The sequence below is a fragment of the Phyllopteryx taeniolatus genome, chromosome 17 (assembly GCF_024500385.1).
Source record: "Phyllopteryx taeniolatus isolate TA_2022b chromosome 17, UOR_Ptae_1.2, whole genome shotgun sequence".
Lineage (NCBI taxonomy): Eukaryota > Metazoa > Chordata > Actinopteri > Syngnathiformes > Syngnathidae > Phyllopteryx > Phyllopteryx taeniolatus.
In genome coordinates, this window is record NC_084518.1 from 18,428,829 (window position 1) to 18,447,938 (window position 19,110).

General features: G+C 47.5%; 3 protein-coding genes and 1 non-coding gene across 8 annotated transcripts; 3 read left to right on the forward strand and 1 right to left on the reverse strand.

Moving 5' to 3' along the window:
• Positions 1-379: 379 nt before the first annotated feature.
• fam53c (family with sequence similarity 53 member C) lies at positions 380-12,479 on the forward strand. Of its 5 annotated transcripts, XR_009785298.1 has the most exons (6): positions 380-662; positions 3,448-3,730; positions 4,851-4,908; positions 5,757-6,724; positions 7,407-8,184; positions 9,482-12,479. XR_009785298.1 is itself a non-coding variant. In XM_061752922.1 (5 exons), exons 3-5 carry the CDS (start codon positions 4,902-4,904, stop codon positions 7,707-7,709), a joined length of 1,278 nt encoding a protein of 425 aa, XP_061608906.1. In that variant the 5' UTR covers positions 380-662; positions 3,448-3,730; positions 4,851-4,901; the 3' UTR covers positions 7,710-12,479. The 5 variants fall into 5 exon arrangements, 4 of the variants coding, with proteins under 4 accessions (XP_061608906.1, XP_061608910.1, XP_061608909.1 ...); XM_061752922.1 differs by having other exon boundaries at positions 7,407-12,479; XM_061752926.1 differs by having other exon boundaries at positions 380-600; positions 7,407-12,479.
• A 721-nt stretch (positions 12,480-13,200) lies between these two features.
• Positions 13,201-14,201, reverse strand: hspb9l (heat shock protein, alpha-crystallin-related, b9-like). The gene has a single exon (XM_061752941.1). It carries the CDS (start codon positions 14,070-14,072, stop codon positions 13,449-13,451), a length of 624 nt encoding a protein of 207 aa, XP_061608925.1. The 5' UTR covers positions 14,073-14,201; the 3' UTR covers positions 13,201-13,448.
• A 283-nt stretch (positions 14,202-14,484) lies between these two features.
• On the forward strand, positions 14,485-14,557 carry trnaa-agc (transfer RNA alanine (anticodon AGC)). Its single transcript has one exon. It is a non-coding gene; the product is annotated as a tRNA-Ala (tRNA).
• Positions 14,558-15,118: 561 nt separating this feature from the next.
• Positions 15,119-18,281, forward strand: LOC133467729 (early growth response protein 1-B-like). Its single transcript, XM_061752927.1, has 2 exons — positions 15,119-15,585; positions 16,700-18,281. The coding sequence occupies exons 1-2, from the start codon at positions 15,405-15,407 to the stop codon at positions 17,755-17,757; spliced, it is 1,239 nt and encodes a 412-aa protein (XP_061608911.1). The 5' UTR covers positions 15,119-15,404; the 3' UTR covers positions 17,758-18,281.
• The last annotated feature ends 829 nt before the right edge of the window (positions 18,282-19,110 follow it).

Genomic DNA, 19,110 nt, shown 5'->3' on the forward strand with positions numbered 1-19,110 from the left:
TGGAACAGATGAATGGCATTGTCATTATTTTCAATGGGAAAAGATCGCTTGCGATGTGTTTTGACCACCGTGGTCACGGAATTAAACTCGTATCTTAAGGCACTGCTATTTTATTTTTATATATATATAAAAAAAAAAAAAAAAAAGCTACGTCAGTATATTTTGTGCTCCACTACCCGAGGGGCTTAAGCACCAGGGCCAAATTCCTTGTTTTGACATACTTGCCCAATAAAGATGATTCTGAAAGACATTTTCTTGAGTGGTTCACATGACTTTTCAATGTTGGTTTTTTGAGTCTAAAATTGGCTCAAATAAATGTAAATGGCAGGTGCTGGTACTGAGGAAGGGGGGGTGTAGTCCCTCCCCTCCTCCCCTGCCCTCCCTCCTCGGTGCCACCGTAAATGTTATTTATGAATGCCTCGCCGCTCGTGTGCACGTACAAATCCGTATCATTATGTTTTAAATAATCGGACGACACCGGTTATCGATCGTACCGCACGCCTGTGCCACGCGTGCACCGACGGTAATTGATTGCGGTGGCTGCCTTTTGGATGCTGAGCTCGGCGGCGGCGGCGGTGGCTGACTCCTGAATCACACTGGGTCAGTACGCCGAGTAACCGGGGGCTGACCGAGGCACCGGGAGAGGGGGGCCGTCCGACGAGGTAAGCCTGCCTGCCATCCATCCGTCTATGCGTCCGCGAGTGTGCAACGTGCCCGCTTGTTTTGCGGTTCCGTCTGGGGGTGAGAGGAGGGTGGAGGTGGTGGCGATGGAGGGGAGGGGGAGCTAACAAGCCCGGACACATCCATCCCGCAGCATCCCACCGTGTTGTTCTCCTCCCTCCAGCGTTCATTTTGAACCCAATATACGAGAAATAACACCAAGGGCGCGACGCTAATTGGGAATATTTGGCGTTTCTTGACACATAAAAACGCAGAACTCTCTGACGGTTGAACGGGAACAGCCCCGTCGGATATTTACAATTTTGGCTAAGCGCTTGCTAGCTCGGTGCGGGGCTCGCACTGGTTAGCGGCGGGTTCAGCTGCATTGCTAGCCCCGCAGTGCAGCGGCCGGCCGGCCGGGGCGTGTTGTGGCAGTCAGGCCGGGAACAAGTCGAAGCTCGTCGGCTTGTTTTTCCAAGAGCTTCGCGGGCGAATATAACCCAGCGTCGACCTTGAAAGTTATAACGAGATGACATGTTATTTATAGCTAGTGGACTGCTCGGGTGTGCATTTGTGAGTAGTACAAACGTCAAATGAAACCAATGAAATGATCCCAATTAGGAACCGTCGTCTCCCGTCAAGCTTGTATGAAAAAGCCCAAAATGACAGTGTCGCGTTGACGCTCCTCTTGAACAACAACTGGCAAGCGGTAGCCTCCTCCATTGAAAACAATGGGAAGCGTTAGCATCGAGCTAGCTGTGGCGGCCTCAATGGGGCGGCCTCCTTTCCCATGGTAGCCTCAATTACACCCCAGCAAACAAACACACATTGTGTTTGACAATATTTGGGTAGGAGTCAACATCCTACACTGATTTTATGTTCTTGTGTGACCAAATAGGGCAACGCGGAGGATTAGTGTTTAGCGCATCTGCCTCACAGTCCTGAGGTTTGGGGTTCGAATCTCATTTGGATGTTCTCCCGGTGCTTGTGTGCGTTTTCCAACGGCTTCTTCTCACATTCCAAAAACATTCTTGGAGACTAATTTATCCATAGGTGTGAATGTGAGCATACTGTAAATTGTTTGTCTATATGGCCGCGATGGGCCGGCCGAGTGGTTCTTAACCTTGTTGGAGGTACTGTACCGCGCAAGTTTCATACATGCATTCACAGAACTCTTCATAATTGCAAAAAATAAAATCTGCTTTATGTCAAATTCAAAACGGGTATAGATCTTATTTGTACACAAAATCAGCGTTCAACCAACAAAACATGAATTTCACACAAATATTTCAATTCAATGAAAATTTACTGTCAATCAATGTGAAATTTGCTATTGCCTTTCACCTTGGCAAGTGCCACCTTAATATCATTTTCACAACAAAGTCTGATCCTTTGTTTTTGTGTCTACAGTCCTCGAAAAGGATTGTTCGCTGAGATACGCTTGGTGCAAGCTTGCCTATATTTGGAAGTGGTTGAAGTAGCACGGATGCTTTTCCTACTTGTCGGTCTATTGCTGTCTTAGATATGAACAAACGGTAGATTCAACACGCCCTTTAGAGCTGCGTGCCTACAGCGACGCTAAGCTAGTAGAGGCAAAGTGTCAGCGTGCCTCCGCATTGTGCTGCATACGCCTTCACACTACGCCGTACAATCCCAACGAGGGAACTGTGAATAACCTTTCATAGGTAAAAATATTTTTTTTCCAAATGTTCTGTATTAACAGAACTTGCTTTGACGTTGACAAAAAACATGAACCTCATGAAAATCGTTTGAGAAATGAGTACGCTCATATGTATTTTCAATGTCCATGCATTGCCTTTGATGGGAACGTTGCCCTCACCACGTAGGCACTGAGCCAGGCTGCTACAGTGCGCTGTAGTATGTAGGCTTCTATTCATGTCTGGAATCATTCACGCATTCCCTACTCCTACTAGTGAAGTGTGAGATCAGGGGTTTCAGACTCATTTTTGTCACGGGCCACATTTGTTGTTATGGTTTCCCTCAGAGGACCGTTATGACTGTGAAACCGTAAACAGTAAATCTTTCATCGTCTCATCATAGTATTACACACAACAAATAAATTGGATAACTAGTTTTGAAATCAGAAGTCAAAGATAATTGTTTGTTCAGCTATTGTTCAAGTTACTGTAAAAAGAGGTAGGGAGATACTTTATTCATCCCATAAGGGATGAATATGAGGATTTGAAATTTTGGTACACATTTTAACAAGAATCATGGAAGTTGACACATGATTTGGTTTTGCGGGCCACATAAAATGATGTGGCGAGCCGAATGTGGCCCGCCGGCCTTGGGTTTGACACCGGAGTGCTAGATGTTAACTAGTAGAATTTTATGATGTAGTACTTTTGATGTAGTAATTTTATGATGTAGTATTTAGCATGCAGTTGCAACTAGTGCTCTCGCTAGTAATGTAGTCGTTCTACTAGTGCGCAGAAATGTCATACAAGAGTGGAAGACAGTAGTGGGGAAAAAAAATCACAAATAAGACGTAGTCGTTCTACTTATATGCAGAAGTGGAAGGCAGTAGTAGAAAAAAACATCAATACTAAGACGCATAGTAGTCGTTCTACAACTGCACTTTAGTCATTCTACTAGTGTGCCTTAGTTGTTCTACTGGTGCACCTAAGTTGTTCTACTAGTGAACAGAAATGTCAAACATTAATAGAAGGCAGCTGCAGGAGTGGAAAAAAAATGTCACAAGTAAGAAATCGTTCTACTGGTGTGCTGTGAAACGTTTGTATAAACGTGACGATTTCCTCCTCGCAGGCAGGTTCCTGAGGCCGCCGACGGACGAGACCCGGCCATGTTGTCCTCGTGAGGGTGGGCGGGGCTACCTGGCCCGCAGGTGCAAGGAGGAGGAGTCTGCAGCTCTTAGCCCCTCCCCTTTTCTGAGACAAGATACACACAAGCGGGCGTGTCCCACGCCTCCCTCCTCTTTCTCTCCCTCCTCCCCTCCTCCTCCTCCGCCACCATGACGTGGTCGCCTTGCTGGTGGAGAACGTGAGAAAGTCTGGAAGGCGACCCTGCTCAGCCGGGGGACTCGGACCTGGTAAGTGGACGTGGGGGCGGTGTCATCCAAACGCCACGACACACCTAAACCCTTCTCTACTGGCCTAAATGCTATCGAAATTATAATATTTGTTCCACTAAGTTGTAATGATTTATTCCCAACAGTCTACTCTCTTCATCTTGTATTATTTATATTGGCTACACTACTTCCAGTTCTGTAAGTGGATGGTTTTTTTTTTGTCCAATCAGATTTCACCCTTTATCTGCTGCCATGTCAATCTGTCCAGGGCCTTCAGCAGTGTTGGCCGATGTAACTTGAACTATAGTAGCAATGGGATGGCATCTGATTTCAAGTTGGTTCTCATTGGGCCAGAAAGCTGGCCCTCAATGATATCCGCATTATTCCTTCCTCCTCCTCCTTCCTTTGAGGGGAGCCATTACTTTTTCCACACAAGGCCCAGGTAGCTTTGAATATCCCCCCCTTAAAAGTCTAGTAAACTCACCCAAAAAATGATGGCAGAAAAACTGTAGCCCGAATAACACATCAGGGAGATTTATTTTTTGAGTTATAAGCATAGTTTGATGGCTAACTGCATTCTGTAGTGATAGAACTAGATCGTTCTTGTGAAGAAGGAAGTGTGAATTATGCCGAATAGCCACTGCAAAGAAAAAGAGCGCTTGGTAATTATATATGGTAACTATATATTTTATTCATTTTTACTTACATGATAAACAGACTCCCAGAGTTCTATAATAAATCTAAGACGCTTAACTGAATAATTGTCACATATTTCAAAACAAAGCTGCGTGTTTCAAAAGGAGAACAAAATCAAAACATCGTCATCTTCCCCCCGTCATCAGTCTTCATGGCAGTCAACAAAAATGAAAGCCCACAAGGAGTGACCTTTGATCGCCGTAACATTTGAAAAACATAAATGGATTTAAATGGGACTCTTAGACTTTCAACATAGTTCTCAAGCGACATTTCCAGTTGTTGCGCGCCAGTACAAAGGTGATGTCCTAAGAGGAGCTCAATGTGGGGTGTTGTTTGTAAAAGCATTTACAACACAGAGCATGTTATAGTACTCATTCATTTCCTTTTTTTTAAATTTTTTTTATTTTTTAAATTGTTTTTTTTTTTTTGTGTGTGCGTCTCTTAGTCCCTGCTGGACCCGAAAACCCTCGCAGCGTGCTGGTCCCCAGATGGCTTGATGCCTGGTGAGTCTGCTCAATGAACAAAGCTCTCAAATTCCCTAAATAATGATGTCAGTGTTACAAAGTGGTATTCAGGCCTGGCTAAAAAGAGGAAATTGAAATGATACAAAGAGAATAATATCGTAATCTTATATGAATTCAATTGTATTTTATTTATTATTATAATTTTTTTTAGAAAAAGTTTTTTTGTAATGTTATGAGAATTTAGTCATTCTCTTAAGAGAATTGTTGCATTATTTTGAGGGTTTTTTGTCTGAGGAAAAAGTTGTGATCCTAAGAGAATACATACCATTTAAAAAAAAATTTATATTAGGTTTTTGTCTAGAAATATTTTGTTTATTTTCTGGAAAAAAAATAACAAGGGAATAAATTTAGTATTTTGGGGGAGAAATGTTGTAATCTTAAAAGAATAAAGTAATTGTGTTCAGATCGTAGTCATATTTTTTTTAATGAATAAAGTTCTCAAGAGAATAACATTGCATTTTTAAAGAACAAAGTCATAATGTTAAGGAAGAATTTGTCCTATTTTTCATAAATGTGATGTTCATGAAAAGGTCTAATTTTTCAAGAAAAAAGCCATACTTTTGAAGAAAAAAAATTCATATTTTTTAAGAGAAAGCCCTATTTAAAAAAACACCAGAAATTTCAAGAAAAAGTCAAAAATGTTTTTTTTTTCAAGTGAAAAGAGACTAGTTGGGTGTCGATTCTTGAAAGTAATCTTATAAGAGTGCAATATTTTTTTCTTGTAATCTTCTTCATCTTCTTATGTTTCTTTGTAATATAAATACTCCATGGTAAGAAGTACACATGAGCTGTATGTAAATGCTGTGTGTGCACGTGTGTGTCCTCAGAGAGCAGCTACTGGCAGCTCTGCCCTCCCTCTAAGTCCAGCCTGCAGGGGGGGTTGCTGAGCTCTAGTTTCCCTCCCGGCCCGGTTCCCCTCGTGCCGCCCGATGCCCACCTTCAGGCATGCCCCCTGGACGGCCCCCACTCTCAGCCGCAGCAGCACCGGCCTCTGGCACCCAGCACCTCGGCGTCCGAGCTCTCCCTCCCCGGGGCGGCGGCCCCTCCCGGCCCGGCCCCGCCTCCCCCTCCTCCCCCGCCGCCCAAACGCCACTGTCGCTCTCTGTCGGTCCCGGAAGACCTGTCGCGCTGCCGCTACACGTGGCGGCCTAGCGCCTCGAGGGTTTGGACTCCCGTCAGTCGCCAGCAGTGCCACGGAGGAGTGAGCGCCGCCGGGGTTGCAGGCGCGGCGGCGGCAGGCGGCACCTGCCCGCTGCGCGCACCGAGCTCCTCCCTGAACTCGTCTCTGCACTCTTCGTCCAGCCCCACCTTCTTCAGCCTGGCGCTTTCCCCTGACTCGCCGCTGCCCTGGAACTTCCCCTGGGACCCCAGCGAGGCGGCGGCGGGGGGCGGCGCCTGTTGCTGTTTCTTCCCCTCGCCGTCCTCTTGCTCTTCGTCACCCTCGCCGCTCCACCCGCCGCCGCCTCCCCAGCGGCGTTTCTCCCTCTCTCCCGTGCTCATCAGAGACTCGGCGGCCGCCGCCTTCCTGCCCCCGCCCCCCGTTCCCAGCCAAGCGGCGGCGCCCCCGCCAGGCTGCTGTGCGGCCGGCGGTGCGGCGGCGGGGGCCCCGGTGCCCGCCTCGCCCTCCTCTGCGTGCAGCACGCCGTCGTCCCTGCGCCGCAGCCTGCCTCCGCAGCTACCGCGGTGCCACTCGCAGCCCTGTGACCTGCTGCTGCTCAAGCCTGGGCTGAAGAGGCGGCGCGACCCCGACCGCCCCTGCGCCCGCCCCGTCCTCGACTTCACCAAGATGACTCAGGTACGTGTGCCGCTCATGATCACTTGCCCCTTTCCCACGGACTCCAGCTCTTTACTTATGATAAGTTGTACAGGTGAGGCAAGGCGACCTCGCCAAAATATCGTCGAGTTGATATTGGCTTGGCTGGTCCATACTAAAGAATTCATCCATCCATCCATTTTCTGAGCCGCTTCTCCTCACTAGGGTCGCGGGCGTGCTGGAGCCTATCCCAGCTGTCATCGGGCAGGAGGCGGGGTACACCCTGAACTGGTTGCCAGCCAATCGCAGGGCACATAGAAACAAACAACCATTCGCACTCACAGTCATGCCCACGGGCAATTTAGAGTCTCCAATTAATGCATGTTTTTGGGATGTGGGAGGAAACCGGAGTGCCCGGAGAAAACCCACGCAGGCACGGGGAGAACATGCAAACTCCACACAGGCGGGGACGGGGATAGAACCCCGCACCCCGCAACTGTGAGGCTGATGCTCTAACCAGTCGTCCACGGTGCCGCCTACTAAAGAATTCTTACTGTGAAATACAGCTTTGTTTAAAAGGAAATGCCGGCAACACCTGACATTTTTCCCGTCCCGTTGTGTTGAAAGCACGGCTTCTTATCATATCTTTTGTTACAGCTGTGACGCAGCAATTTTGCCGGATGTCTGTGTGAAAAAGTTGCTTGTTCTCTGTCCCGCCCCGCAGACCCGCAGCATCGACCCGCAGTATTTTGAGCGCGGCGGCAGGCTGGCCTGCGGCGGCGACCTCTTCATCGGCATGGAGTCCTTCATGTCCGACTTCCGGGGCTCCTGCTCGCCCGCCGAGTGTCTGGGCAGGTCCAGCATCGGCCCGCTGAGCGAGAGCGACGAGGAGTGCCGCGAGGACGATGACGACGACGGCGAGGAAGACGAGGACGAGGATCCGGACGAGCGCGAGGCGGCCCAGCAGCAGGCCGTCTTCGAGAGGGATTGTACAGAACTGGACTTAAATTTAATCGAAGAAAACTGATGTGTTTGTAAATGGAAGGCCGACCTTGTTTTTTTTTTATTTAATTTTATTTTTAGATCAGATTGCTTTGTTTTTAAAATTAGAACAATCCCGACAACCCGTCCCCCCTCACCCCCACCCCCCAAACCCCCACCGTGCAGCCACTCAGCAAGGCTTTCAGGAACACCTCTCATTGGACGAGCCGGAGTAAGTCACAGCGGAGTGACGATGATGGTGATGATGCGACTACTTGCTGGAAAGACTCCTCCCCTTCTGTCGGAAAACCTTCAAAGTGAGGACGAGCCGGTCACCGGCGGTCTGTCGCCAGATTTTGACCGTCCGGTGTCGTCCGCGTCCCCACGTCTTCCGCAGCTGCCGAGTCTCCCGACAGGCCGCTCGCTTGACACGCTGCGGCGTCCACCTGAAACACCGCCAGGCCGCTGTCACGCTTGCTACATACCGACAGAGCGGCCGTCCGTTGTTCCTCAAGGCTCAGGTCAGACAAATTAGAAGAAACTTGCTTAAATGCTGCATTCAAGTCTGCTTGGCAGTAGGAAATCTTATGCAGCGCTTACTTGGTGTCACCTCAGTGAACTAATATTACTGCAAGTCACTGTGACATTTTGCACAGTTTGAACCTTAACACTGTGGCCAAGTGTAGGAAAACTATACTAAAAAGTTATATACAACGGAACTGTACTTGGACAGTGATTCTTTTACATATCACTCGAGTGAGCCCGTGCACCACACTTTAATAATTTGATCTAGAACAAATCAAGTCTTCATTAAAGCGCTTCACCACGCTAGATGGTCTCTTTATGACAGGTGGTCTAATTCTTTTAAAAAAAATTAAAAATTACGCCAAGTACCACCTAGGAAATACTTAGATATTACGACACTTAACTTGACTTACATGGTCGGCCTAAATATTCATCAAAAACGAGACAGAGGTTTTACTCCTTAAAAGTACACTTATTGTAAGGCACTGTAATCGTATGGACAGTTTAAATACTGAAAATATATATATATTTTTTAAAACTACTTAGTGATTCGGTTCAAATGTATTCCACATAAAAGTTAAAAACTGCCCTGAAATGAATTTGGAAAAAAACGGTTATTAAAGTTGTAACGCAAACGTATTGAATGTAAAAGTTAAATATAATTGAACTGTACTCACGACAGGGACTACCACTAGAGGGAGCCCACTCACCACACTTTGGAGTCACTGGTCCACTAAATCTGTTGAGCGCAATATGTACAGTATTTGACGAAGGTAAACATACAGAAATTGCATCTTGCATTGCACTTTACATAGATCAGAAGTCTTAAAGTTATCAGTTGTCGACGATGCAGCTTCTGAAATGCGATATTATCCCTAAGCTGCGTCTAAATGCAGTCGAGATTGCAGCACATTTGCTCTAGTTTATCTTAACTGAGCCTCCAAGTAGTTCATTCAAGGAAGATCAGAATTGTTTTGCGCTGATAACCACTTATTAAAATAATAATAATAATAATCAGCAGCAGCAGCAGTTGACCCATATGGGTGTGGCGATGTGTTCGGGTGCACCACGGAGCTGTGTCGGCGTCGTCCTGTCCCTTCCCAGTAGCCACTGATGCTGTCGTGTACCTGAGTGTTCGCACTTTCCTGTCACCTTCACTGTGTGTGTGTGTGTGCGTGTGTGTGTGTGCGTGTGTCTGCGTGTGTGTGTGTAAGGACAATCATAAAGATAAATTGTTGGGAATATCTTTGTATGACTGTATCTTCTTCTTTTCCTTTGGGCTTGTCCCTTTAGGGGTCGCCACAGCGCGTCATCCTTCTCCATGTAAGCCTATCTCCTGCATCCTCCTCTCGAACACCAACTGCCATCATGTCTTCCCTCACGACGTCCATCAACCTTCTCTTTGGTCTTCCTCTCGCTCTCTTGCCCGGCAGCTCCATCCTCATCATCCTTCTACCAATGTATTCACTATTTCTCCTCTGGACGTGTCCAAACCATCGAAGTCTGTTCTCTCTAACTTTGTCTCCAAAAGATCGAACCTCGGTTGTCGCTCTGATGAGCTCATTTCTAATTTTATCCAACCTGGTCACCCCGAGAGCGAACCCCAACATCTTCAATTCCGCCACCTCCAGCTCTGCTTCCTGTTGTCTCTTCAGTGCCACTGTCTCTAATCCGTACATCATGGCTGGCCTCACCACTGTTCTATAAACTTTGCCCTTCAGCCTATCAGAGGCTCTTCTGTCACATAACACACCTGACACCTTCCTCCACCCGTTCCAACCTGATTGGACCCGTTTCTTCACTTCCTGACCACACTCACCATTGCTCTGGACGGTTGAGCCCAAGTATTAAAAGTCCTCCACCCTTGCTATCTCTTCTCCCTGTGGCCTCACTCTTCCCCCACCACCATTCTCATTCATGCACATATATTCTGTCTTACTTCGGCTAGTCTTCATTCCTCTGCTTTCCAGTGCATGCCTCCATCTTTCTAACTGTTCCTCCACCTGCTCCCTGCTTGCACTGCAGATCACAATGTCATCTGCAAACATCATGGTCCACGGGGATTGCAGTCTAAGCTCATCTGTCAGCCTATCCATCACCACTGCAAACAGGAAGGGGCTCAGGGCTGATCCCTGATGCAGTCCCACCTCCACCTTAAATTCGTCTGTCACACCTACAGCACACCTCACCGCTGTTCTGCTGCCCTCGTACCTCCTGTATTATTCTAACATACTTCTCTTTTAATCATTGATACTTCCTGGTCCACCACCCTTGCCTCTTCTGCTCTTCCTTCTTTCTCATTTTCCTCATTCATCAACTCCTCAAATTATTCTTTCCATTCATCCAGCATACTACTGGCACCAGTCAACATATTTCCATCTCTATCCTTAATCACCCTAACCTGCTGCACATCCTTCCCATCACTATCCCTCTGTCTGGCCAGCCTGTACAGATCATTTTCTCCTTCTTTAGTGTCCAACCTGGCATACATGTCATCATATGCCTCTTGTTTGGCCTTTGCCACCTCTACCTTTGCCCTATGTCAGATCTCAATGTATTCCTTTCACCTCTCCTCGGTCCTCTCAGTGTCCCACTTCTTCTTAGCTAACCCTTTTCCTTGTATGATTTCCTGTACTGTGAGGTTCCACCACCAAGTCTCCTTCTCTCCCTTCCTGCCATACACCAAGTACTCTCCTGCCTGCCTCTCTGATCACCTTGGCTGTAGTGGTCCAGTCTTCTGGAAGCTCCTCCTGTCCACCGAGAGCCTTTCTCACCTCTTCCCGAAAAGCTGTTCAACACTCGTTCTGTCTCAGCTTCCACCACATGGTTCTCTGCTCTGCCTTTGTCTTCCCACCACCAGAGTCATCTTACACACCACCATCCTATGCTGTCTAGCCACACTCTCTCCTACCACTACCTTACAGTCGGTAACCTCCTTCAGATTACATCATCTGCACAAGATGTAATCCACCTGCGTGCTTCTACCTCCGCTCTTGTAGGTCACCCTATGTTCCTGCCTCTTCTGCAAAAAAAGTGTTCACTACAGCCATTTGCATCCTATTTGCAAAGTCAACCACCATCTGTTCCTCCAAGTTCCTTTCCTGGATTCCGTACTTACCCATCACTTCTTCATCACCCCTATTTCCTTCACCAACATTTCCATTACAATCTGCACCCATCACGACTCTCTCTCTGTCTGGGATGCTCAGAACTACTTCGTCTAGCTCCTTCCAGAATTTCTCTTTCACCTCTAGGTCACATCCTACCTGTAGGGGATAGCCACTAATTACACACACATGCATAACACTGGGTGTTTCTCTTCCCATCTACACCATGGTAAAATAATTTAAACCCTTGCCCCTAAACTTCTAGCCTTACTTCCTTTCCACCTGGTCTCCTGGACACACAATATATCAACCTTTCTCCTAATCATCATGTCAACCAACTCCTGAGATTTTCCTGTCATAGTCCCAACATTCAAAGGCCCCACATTCAGTTCTAGGCTCTGTGCTTTCCTCTTCTCTTTCTCCCGAAGAACCCACTTTCCACTTCTTCGACCCACAGTAGCTGAATTTCCACCGGCGCTCTGCAGGTTGAAGGCGCCGGTGGCGGACGTTGTTAACCCGGGCCACTACCGATCCGGTATGGAATTCTTTGGATGAACGCTCATATTTGTTTGGCAAAGTTTTATGCCGGATGCCCTTCCTGACTTACTAGTACTTTGTATGACTGTATAAGAGAGGCTAATTTAGTAATACATTATTGTTGTTACTGTGTGGCTTTTGATTCTAGATTTTCAGTTTTTGGGAAAGTACTAAAACGTGCACAGAATGTTCAGTAACACACACACACACACCGCGCGCGCACGCGAAGCTTTCCACTTCTCTCCTTTCAGTCAGTTGCTCTGCAATGCCCAACATGAGCCTTAACAAAACATTCTGTAAATCAAAATGTGAAAATGGAGGGGGGGAAAAATGGAAAAGAAAAGGAAGCGTGTTTCCGTAGCTGTCCAAATTTCCTCTAGTCCTTAAGTTGATTTCAGACGTTTTGTTTGGTTTTATTCATATTTCTCATCGGGCATATGAGGTCGTCGACACCAAAATGGGACGCTTGAGCACGATGGACAATGAGCTGTTATGAACAAGTGAGACGAGAACACGTCTTTTATTATTATTATCATTATTGTTATTATTGTATGTGTTTAAAAAAAAAAAAAAAAAAAAAGAAATGACAAAATGGCAATTTGAAAAGCAGTTTGTGAATAAATTATTGAGAATTATTTTACAACGAACATTGGTGTCGTGTTTATTGTCATCGGTAAGTGACGATTCAATGGGGAGGGGGGGAAATATGTTTGAATGCTTTTAATAAATTTCTATACAAAATATATGTAGATAAAATATATGTAATATTTTATGAATACAGTGGTGCCTTGTCACATGAGTTTAATTTGTGATGCTCGTAACTCAAAACACTCAATCTTTCACTATTGAAATGAATGTGAATGCAATTAATCTGTTCCAGGCTAACAAAATAATGTTTTGAATGAGAATACAGTACTCTTTAATATATTTTATAAAAACATACAGTAATGACAAATTGAATAAATTTTTGTCACTCTGCTTCAATGCACCTTGTGCTGCTCATTCTGGGTTGTGCACCTTGGCCACCTGGGGGGCAGTATAAGACAGATGCGGATATACTGTACCGGAGACTCAGCTTCTGTCTCGGCTTCTCAGTACAGCTGTAGTATTAGTCATTCTTCACAGAAGAGAAAGAATATATGCCTGCGAGTGCTGTTATATGGTCTGTCTACATGTGTCGCAGCACCGTTTGTGTTCAGATATCCGTAGCTTTAAAAAGTAACAACACCGCCAGATTGATGCTAATTATTAGCTGCTGTGCCGATGAAGTTTACCATTGTATGTTTGCATTCAGGTAGCGGAAGCTGTGTTGTTGCTTTAAATACACAATTCTTAGTGTGGTGTTTTGAAGACAAGAACATAATCCAGAACAATAGAAAGCACTTTTATTGTGCTACTGAGCCCACACTTCAAAATAACTTGACAGTGCTGTGGCATGCCTAAAAAGAATGTTCTCGGCGATTGCTGGAAATAGAATGTGACTCGGTGCTATTTTTTTAATTTTTTTTTATTGTTGACATGATTCATAATTCTTGGCTAAAACATCAGAAAATAAAAAGCTTGTTCCAAAGCATGTTCTGTCCGTCAGATTATGCAAACTGCAGAGATTGCGTGCATCAGTTCTCTGCGGAAGAGGGGCCGTTGACCTCGGAGGACGTGGCGGAGGCCGCCGCGACGGCCGGCGTCGAGGCGACGTCGATGGGCACCACTCGCTCCTTCCCGTCCCCGGCCGGTTTCTCCCGCGGCGCCTGGATCTGCAGCCGCCCCCCAACCAGCGAGCAGCTGACCGTCTCGGGGTCCACGCCGTCCGGCAGGTCCAACTCCTGCCTGAACTCCTGACACCTGTACGAGTAGGAGCCTTTCCCGTCTTCCTGCTTCTTCTCTGTCTTTCCGCTCACCCTCAGCTTCCGGCCCACCTGCTTGACGGACAGCTCCTCCGGGGAGAATTCCTGGGTCTCCAGGCTGAGCGCAAAGCTGCCTCCGTCGGGTCTCAGCTGATGGAAGGCGATGGGCCTGAAGGTGGCCGTCGCCGGGGTGTGGTCGATTTCCTCGAAGATCTTCTGGTGCAGCCTCTCCATGTACTCCATGTTCTGCCTCATCTCCTGCACGTGGCGCAGCATCTCTTGCTCGATGTGGTAGAAGAGAGGCCTGGTCTCGGGCCACAGGCTGCGGACGGGCCAGCGAGCGTCCATGAAGGGCCTCAGGGCGGCAGACGGCTGGAAGACACTGGGGCACAACATCCTGCTTCCTCTTGTTTGTTGATCGTCACAGCTTGGGGTCTGCAGTGTCTGATGTTGGGACGTCCCTGCTGCTTATATACACCCGCCCGAAAGTTCCAGCAGCATTCCGGCGTGAGTGTGTGTTTGTGTGTCACAGTCTAAATGCAGCACAGACGGCTGTCGCATGCCGACATGTTGCCGCTTTGTTCTATTTCCGAGACCGGACTCTGTCATAGGCTTGATTAAGCAGCAGCGGAGAGAAGTAGTTTAATACTGTACTTAAGTATAAGACAGACAAATATAATGTTCATCGAGACATCTCAACTCATTTCGGCTCATCAGTACAGTATTGTAGACTGTACAGTACATTTTATTAAACAGCTTGCTCAGGTGGATATAACACTGAAAGCGTAATGTGATAGGAGGGCATAGAGGGGGATTAGCTCAAATGGTAGAGCGCTCGCTTAGCATGCGAGAGGTAGCGGGATCGATGCCCGCATCCTCCAAATTTTCTTCATTGTTTTTATTTTCTATTTTAACATTTGTTCATACAACACTCTCAAATCGAAGTAGTTCAAGTTATGTTTTACGCGACAAGTACTTTAATTTTGTCCAATGGGGTTAAACTGGAGTCATCGTATTTCCCCCCTCCCCTCCGAGTTGTCATCCAGAGGGGAGGAGTCTCCTTACTGGGTCAGGCTACTGAACGGAAAAACCCATATATGGGCCGAGGAAGTGATGACGTCGAAACGAGGCGCAAAAATCTAAGTTGTTTACTTGATCTGTCACTTCCGGCCATGGAAACCATAAACACACGTATCTATATATATATAAATATAACGACATATTGTTTATTTTTGCATCACTTCTGTCTATGGTCGTCTCCGAAATGGGCGGAAAACTAGTAGCCAAGGTCGCGCGCCATTTTACAAAATAGAAAATAAAGCTCATACCCGGAAGTCTGCTGGCAGCTCAACAGGAAAGTCCCAGCTGTGCCCATGTATGGGCTTCCGTCCTGCCTAATTTGGTAATCTACGTCACGACACGAGTCTTTATTAAGCGAGCCTCACTGAGGAATCCTGTCGGAGCTCATGCTTCAGTCACCGTCCGCAACAAGTGAAAACACCAACCGGAAACAAGCACTGTTAACCCGTCATTTACGAAAATTATCACTTTAGCCGTCCGCCGGTACTCTCTTTGGGATCCCGGACCAGACCCAATCCCGCGTTGGCTTCTTCCGAGGGTCCGAGCCCCGCGAAGAAGCAAGCCCCGTCCTCCCATACGGTCCGCGGGCAACAGCGGAGCCAGAGTTCCGGTGCCCCGGAGCCCCAGGAGCGGCCGAGCCCCAGAGAGATGGCCGCGACCAAAGCGGAGCTGCTGCTCTCGGCCCTGCAGATCTCCGAGCCCCTGGCCGGATTTCCTCCCGTGCTGTCCCCGTTGGACGGCTACCCGAAGCTGGAGGAATTGCAGCTGCTTCTGCAGAACGCCGCCGAGGGTGGAGGTCTGCTGAGCGGGGAGACCGGGGACTACGGAGGTGGGTGGCTCTGACACATAATTGCCCATTAAAAACCACAGGTAATGTTTCATTGAATGCACGGCACCATTTACTGTAGTGAAGGAAATATCTTTAGAACACGGAACACTGACTTTATTAACCATGCAAATTAAAGCAAAATATTCATCACACATATGACATTGGGTGTGGGCCATATGCAGTATTTTCTAAAGCAGATAATCCCAACCACTGTGCTGTGCCATGAGAAATCGGTGCAGTGGAAGATTATCCAATTTTACAATCAGTCCAACAATTAGTTCATGTATCTTTGTTTCTCCATCTATGCCAGCGACTTATCGTGACAGGTAGAACAATATAATGCTCTTCAACTAGATTGCAGAAAGTGCGGTTAACCTGCGTATCTGCCTGTTGTCATTCATAAAACAGAATAATATCATAATTTTGTGTTCAACTAAGCAAACCCAGATGTCACACCGAATAAGTAAATTGAGACAAGATCACAATTATTTCAGTATATTTACGGTTCGAGACATTTTTGTTTGCCGTTTACTGAATGCTGACACGACCACATCACGCACCACCCCACCGGGCCCCGCCTCTTAAAGGCACATATTTAACACAGCGACACTATTTTAATGTACGGTATTTCCGATACATTTTATGATTGCAATTTTTGTTGTTGTTCAAATGTTTACAGCGCGTTGGAAAAAGTGTGTTTTAAATAGGTTAAATATGTTTAAAACACTGCGATTGGCTGGCGACCAGTTCAGGGTGTACCCCGCCTCCCGCCCGAAGATAGCTGGGATAGGTTCCGGCATACCCGCGACCCTAGTGAGGATAAGCGGTGAAGAAAATGGATGGATGGATGTTTAAAACAGAGGTGCAACAGTTAATTGATTAATCGACAACTAATCAATCATCAAATAAATCGACTAGTTTGATAATCGATTAATCGTTTGGAAACATTGCTTAACTTCAAATTTCCAAATCCTTCGAATTTCAGCCTCTCAACAGCAAATATTTATACATACAGATTTGTGCCTATTTTTTCAAATGTATTTTGCCCGTTTGCTCCTAATGCCGCACGGCGCGGTGGTCCAGTGTTGTGATCTTCTCTTGTGTTACGTTTCAGACCTCCTGTCGGAACTGGCTGACCTGCAGGGCCTCCCCCCGCTGACCCCTCGCGTCCCCCCTCTGGCGTACAGCGGCCGCTTCACCTTCGAGCCGTCTCCCGCGCCCGCCGGTGGCGGCCTGTGGCCGGAGCCTCTCCTCAGTCTCTTTAGCGGTTTGGTCAGCGTCGCAGCTCCTTCAGCTCCCCCCTCTTCTTCGTCGGTGACGTCCACCCCGAGCCAGTCGCGCTTCGGCTGCGTCTCCGCCGATGTCGCCTCCGTCTTCTCCGTGGCACCGACGTTTGCCGCCGTCGACTCTCTGGACCCCCAGTCGACAGCCTTCCTGTCTCAGAGGCCGCCCCCGGCCTACCCTTCCTCTCGGCTGCCCATGCTCCCGGACTACATCCTGCCTCAGTCGCAGGACGCCGAGCTCCACCTAAACCGGGAGCGGAAGCCCGTGATGTCACAAGGTGGGAATCCCCCACAACCACCGCTCACGCCACTCTCCACCATAAAGGCCTTCTCCTCCTCGCACTTGCCCAAACAGCTCCTCACCGCACCCACCTGCCAGCTCACCAAACCGTGCAGGAGGAAACTGCAGGGCAAAGCGTCCCCACACGAGCGTCCCTACATATGCCCGGCGGACGGCTGCGACCGCCGCTTCTCCCGCTCAGACGAGTTGGCCCGCCACGTGCGCGTGCATACGGGCCAGAAACCCTTCCAGTGTCGCATTTGCATGCGCAGCTTCAGCCGCAGCGACCACCTGACCACCCACATCCGCACCCACACGGGCGAGAAACCCTTCGCCTGCGCCGAGTGCGGACGCAAGTTCGCCCGCAGTGACGAGCGCAAACGGCACACCAAGATCCATCAGCGGCACCGGGACCGGAACGCCATCCCCGCCCCTCCCGCCTCCTCCTCGGCTTGCTCACCCGCTCACAGTTCCTCCTCGCCCGCGCCTTCCGTCTTTAGCCCTTCCTCCTTTCCGTGCTACCCCAACCTCTACTCCTCTTCCAGCTGCTCCTCATCCCCTTGTTCGGAGCGGCCGCCCAGCATTTCTTCACTTCACAACATCTGCTAACGGGAAGTTGGACCTCTGAACGTTCAGATGGTTCGCTGAGGACAAACATCACAAGTAAAACATGAGAGCTTGCAAGCAGGGGTGAACGGGCCCTCGCGCCTCCTTTTGCAGACTTGAAACCATTATCAAACTGTTAAACCCTGGGATCCACCCACAATGGCTGCGTCAAAGCAAAATGACAAACTTCCTGTACAATTTCCAGTATGGGTCCTTGAGATATTTTCATGCGTCCCGTCACGATAGACGTGTCCACCCAATTTGACGATTCCGAGAGGTGCAAAGAACTCGAACCCACAGCAATGACAATAAACTATAAATAGTTCATTAAACAAATTAAACAATTGCCCCAATCAAACACAGTTTGTGAACTGAATGTAAAAAATGTGTAATGTTTATATATATATGAATATTTTTGTACATGTATATGTTATTTTTACCTACCATGTAGGTTTGAATGTTCACATGCATTTGACACCTGTTTTCCTCTTAACGGAACAAGAATAAAAATGTTGACTGCAAATAAATGCATCACGTGGTCTTCTTTGATTCTCTGTAACATAAGAGGAGACATTGTAGGAACACAAAACACAAAAGCAGACACGATTAGTCCACGAACCAAAAGTAATCATAATAATAATAACCGTGTGTGTGTGTGTGATTGCACTTTATCCTTCCAGTCCGTTGCGGTTAAAAACAAAACAAAACAATCCCTTCAACCCATATAAAGAGTTTCCTCCCGCTGCGGCGGATATCCTCATTACCAAATAAGGAGCTTCCTGCTTGGCTGGTGACGGTTGCATTGCGCGAGTGTGCGCATGCGTGCAACACACCCAGATTACATCGGCTTCATTCCGTCCCAATAATACTCTCTGGCGTGATTTGAATTTCTGGGAAATTAATGTAAAACGTGTGGCACGCGCATGCATGCGCTTGGTGTGACGTCATAAACCGGGCATACGGGTTGGACCGGACTATTCTTAAACTTTCTACACTGCGGTTTGATTTCCCGACGGGGAGTAGACCCACCCCCCCCGCTCTGGGTAATTGTGTTCCACGCAGTTCAAAAGGGCTGTCGTATATACCTATTCTTATATATGACAGCAGTCGTCAAATAAAATCTGGCGACGGGGAAGTTTTTTTTTCTTAGCGTCTTTGAACGCATCGTTACAAAAACGCCGCATTACGTATTATCACGTGACTTGTCTGGACCGCCGCAAAAGTCAGGGAAACTCATATGTGAGTGCTTTTAAGATAAATTGCTTCAATTACAGTGATTTTAATTTAGTCAGATTAAACTTGAAGCACAATACATTATCGGTAATTCACAGTTTGTAAAATAAACGCCCCTGACTG